Source organism: Nicotiana attenuata, chromosome 2 (assembly GCF_001879085.1).
Source record: "Nicotiana attenuata strain UT chromosome 2, NIATTr2, whole genome shotgun sequence".
NCBI classification, from domain to species: domain Eukaryota; kingdom Viridiplantae; phylum Streptophyta; class Magnoliopsida; order Solanales; family Solanaceae; genus Nicotiana; species Nicotiana attenuata.
In genome coordinates this window covers 34,928,455-34,932,343 of record NC_031990.1, presented here as the reverse complement: position 1 = coordinate 34,932,343, position 3,889 = coordinate 34,928,455, and the positions used below count along the sequence as shown (strand labels likewise).

The 3,889-nt window shown below is 38.2% G+C and overlaps 1 protein-coding gene across 1 annotated transcript; it reads right to left on the bottom strand.

Annotated features, from left to right (window-relative positions):
* LOC109207050 (ATP synthase mitochondrial F1 complex assembly factor 2) lies at positions 54-3,622 on the bottom strand. Its single transcript, XM_019369933.1, has 4 exons — positions 3,073-3,622; positions 2,495-2,669; positions 515-792; positions 54-370 (listed from the first exon to the last, which is right to left on the bottom strand). The coding sequence occupies exons 1-4, from the start codon at positions 3,520-3,522 to the stop codon at positions 263-265; spliced, it is 1,011 nt and encodes a 336-aa protein (XP_019225478.1). The 5' UTR covers positions 3,523-3,622; the 3' UTR covers positions 54-262.

Sequence of the window (3,889 nt, the reverse complement as noted above, 5' to 3'; positions counted from 1 at the left end):
GGGAGAGACTGGGACTTTCTGAGCTAAATCCTGCTTCTCAAATTGAAGGGTAGTCCAAGTTAAAAGAGGAGTACTTGATTTCAGAGTTGGCTCATTATTCATTAAAATCTGGTAATTTCCAGCAGGCCACCTTTAGTCCTTGTAAAAGCAGCAAGTTTGATATAACTCACTCACATATTGAGTTTATAGGAAATGCTATTGGTACTGAGCTAATGTACTAAAGAGACACGATAAGGTAAAACTCACAATTTGAGTACCATATTTATACCCTCCTCGTAAGTCCAAGAAACACCACAGCTGAAGCAATCTGAACTTTTAAATCTGCAATATCAACATCATGGCCGCCTTCAACGAGACCCCAACGGTCAACCTGGAAGAAGCCAAAGAAAAGTCAGCACTTAAACTTGAGGAACAACTCTGGGTAAATGATGGACCAAAGCCCTGGTGGTTAATGTATTTTAGGATACACGAGTCCTAGAAAGGATAACGAAGGAAAATTGACTGTAGTACAAACCTGCAAATCTTCCTCGAGCCTAATCAACTCAATAGCCTCTTCAATCCCCAATCTACCACGGAAAAGTCCAAGTGCAATGACTAGCGAATGTGCAGCTGAAGCAATTGCATCAATTGTTGCTAATTCACAATCATCCATTTTCTTGAGAAGACTTTCAATGGCACTAACAAGACCATCATCTTGCTTGCCACCAAAAAAACTGGTATATACGGTTGGCTTGAAGCCAAATTCTGACTCTACCCACTTAAGAAGAGGATCGATTTTCTCCACTTGACGCTCTGTGAATTTCAAATCGTCAGATTAATATGGATAATATTATGAAACCCGAATGAATTGCGAGAATAAACAACAGAGAACTGTAGGCTTGCTGGTAAGCATACTACAAGAGTGCATAGCATTTATGCTCAGAATCCGAAGTCAAATAGATGGAACTTTGAGCACTAAGCTTATCCCTTAAGAAGGACCTAACAATGTTACAAAATCCTAGTATCACTTGAATTTGTAATATGCTCCACTGAATACTGCAGTAGTTTATTTTAGATCGTCACAGAAAGAATTCAAAAAGAGACTTCACTGGATATTAAAATATAAGAAGAGACTAGAATAGACAGGTACAATCATGGTTGCTGATATTTGTGCTCCAAGAAGTTAGTTCCTGTGCTCCATCGACACTGAAATACAGCATGCCTTTCACCAACATTGAAAAGTATGTGGCACTCAAATGATGTTTGTTTTCGTTCTCTGTTTTGGGACCAGTGTTACAGCCCAAAACCATCAATTCCCTCCTCCAATATGAAAATTGTGGTGAATCTCCTCTCCCCTCCCCCCCCCCCCCCCCCAGGCCCCCCACAAACCAAATCCCTAATCCCTCTCCTCCTCCTTTGTTACAGCCCTTTCCTGGGCACCTTTCCCCAACTCTGACCACTGGATCCTATTAAGTCTTCATTCTTTGCACAATAGACTCAGACCTTTTAAAGTCAAAACAGCATTGGAGAACAACCCTAGTCCAACTATGTCATGTCCGACCAGTTTCTCCTCACGCAAACCTGTAGCCCCTCCTTGTAAAACTCTCACACACTAGCATCATTGCCCCATCACAAGTTTTTCTTCAATTGATTGAAATCAAACCTTGAGATAGTTCCTTTTCTACCAAGTAGTATGGTTTCCGGGACAACCAATATCCTGCTAAGTGAATCTCTAAGGTACAGTTGGATAGAAGCCAGCTAGATTTTTTGCAAAATTAAATGCTATATACTATTATACTCATTGCATCTTCTTGATACTTATCATGAAAAAGGAATCTCTAAGGTACAGTGGGAAGTTCACATGTAAGAGCTGAGGAACAAATTTCCGGAGCACAAAAATCAGCATTGTGTAACTATTTCTCTCATGTCCTCCAAAATTTGAAATAAATGTAATATGGGGCAGCAGAATTGTGTTTTCACAAAATGCTCGTAAGATACTTTGCAATATTAAATGTGAAATCCTTGATGGGAAAAAAAAATAAACTATTGACCATTTAATCTCAAAATGCATGAAGTCCGAGATGTTTCTTGACGAAGATAGACAGACAGAGAGCCTTGTCTAGATGCCACTCTTAGTCAATTAGTAGCACAATCAGAAAAATTCACACAGAGAAAAAGAAACACTCCCTCCTTCCAAACTCGAAGTAAGCTAGCTAACAGCAGTATGGTATGTCCTCGGCAAAGATCAAAACTAATGGTGGGGTGAGATCTAAACATACAAATAGGACAGCTGGGAAGCAACGAACATTTCAAAATTATATCAGACCTCTACTTTTTGCCACATTATAGAAACAAAATCTTGATCATCAGAAATTGACCAGACAAATAAAGGATCAGACCTAAGTTTGATCCTAAAGACTAAAGACATATGTTAGTAACAGCGAAAAGCAAAATATCGAGACCGGAATCNGAAAAAAATGAAAAATTACACTTTGCAACTTGCAAGATAACATACCACGAACTCCGCATGTCAGATCATTATCCCCAGGAGCACGACAGAAAACTAAGTCTTGAGGGAATTTCTTCATCAAATGATCAATAATCTTTTGACGCGTTAGTGGAACTCTTTCTAGTGCAGTACATGAAAGTTGCATCAGTGGCATGGTAAAGGGTCTGATCCCATCTGCTTCCTACAATTAACAGACATTTCAAGACTAGGGTGGCAAAAACACATAACTTAAACATCAAGGTAAATGGATGTATCAAATTTCCCTTGAAATAACATAAATGGTATCAATGTATACACACACAAAAACACATGAATAATAAAACAATCAACCCCACAAAAAATTTACAAAAGAATTTCCCAATTACTTCCAGTTTACATACACTGTGAATTTTATCTACAGGTAAACTTCCTTTAAATATAGGATTTTTAATCATGAAAACAAGACAGGTTAAATGCTCCAACAGGTAGATGGATAAAAAATTTCTTTACACTGACATTGTATTAACTTGAACTCTTCAAAATATCTAATGAAACCAAAATGACATATTGTGAAGAAAATCGGGAAGAATAGAGAAATAGGGCACCTGGTATTCCCATTCAGCAGCAATAGCTTTAGCAAGAGCTAACGTTGGGCATTTGAGTGGCCGCTTAGAAGGGGTTTTAAGGGTACGATAATCAAGCATAACACTCCAACCAATTCCGTCATCAGCTGCTCTAGTTGTTACTTTCTTGTAAAACCTCTTCCCCACAATTGATCCAGTCATGAATGACATAGGCATAGAAACAGATGCTGAATCTTGTGATGATAAAGCTGAAGTCTTTTTTGGACCCTTTATGATAATATTATCATCGTTTGTTGTAGAATTTGGATCTCCACCGTGAAAAGTGAAGGAGGAAGAAGATGGGTCATCTGCTGATTCGGGTTGTGCTGAAGTTGCTAAGTTACTGAAATTACGTGTTTGAGATACGGTTAGGGTTCTAAGGAACGAAAAGTTTGAAGCTTTAAGACTTCTTCTTACGATTTCAGCCGCCATAACTCTGAGCGAAGACGAAGCTACACAGAGTTGATCGGTGCAGCTGAAGAAGATGCTATATTTTGCTGATGCTCATTCTGTTTTGGGCCTAGGCCCAATTCGTTCTTACATGAAGCAGGCCTCAATTAAACATTTAGGCCCAATTTCTTTTTCTTTAGGCCCCAAAGATTGTAAAGAAATTTTCACAAACCACTATTGTTTAGTGGTTATTAGATAGTTGTAGCTACCATTTACTATATTATTTTCTATAGCTATATTTTTAAGTTTTTTAGAGTGTATTCAATGTATTTAAGCTACTGTATTCATGAATACAGTAGCATTTCTCGGCGTGAAACAGGGGATTACAGCTAGACAGATTATTGTATTC

Excerpts from the sequence above, each read along its gene's own strand:
- LOC109207050 (XM_019369933.1), bottom strand. The coding sequence starts at position 3,522 with ATGGCGGCTGAAATCGTAAGAAGAAGTCTTAAAGCTTCAAACTTTTCG. Across the intron at positions 2,670-3,072 it reads CTGCTGAATGGGAATACCAG|GAAGCAGATGGGATCAGACC; the intron begins GTGCCCTATTTC and ends TGTTAATTGTAG. Across the intron at positions 371-514 it reads GGCTCGAGGAAGATTTGCAG|GTTGACCGTTGGGGTCTCGT; the intron begins GTTTGTACTACA and ends GGCTTCTTCCAG.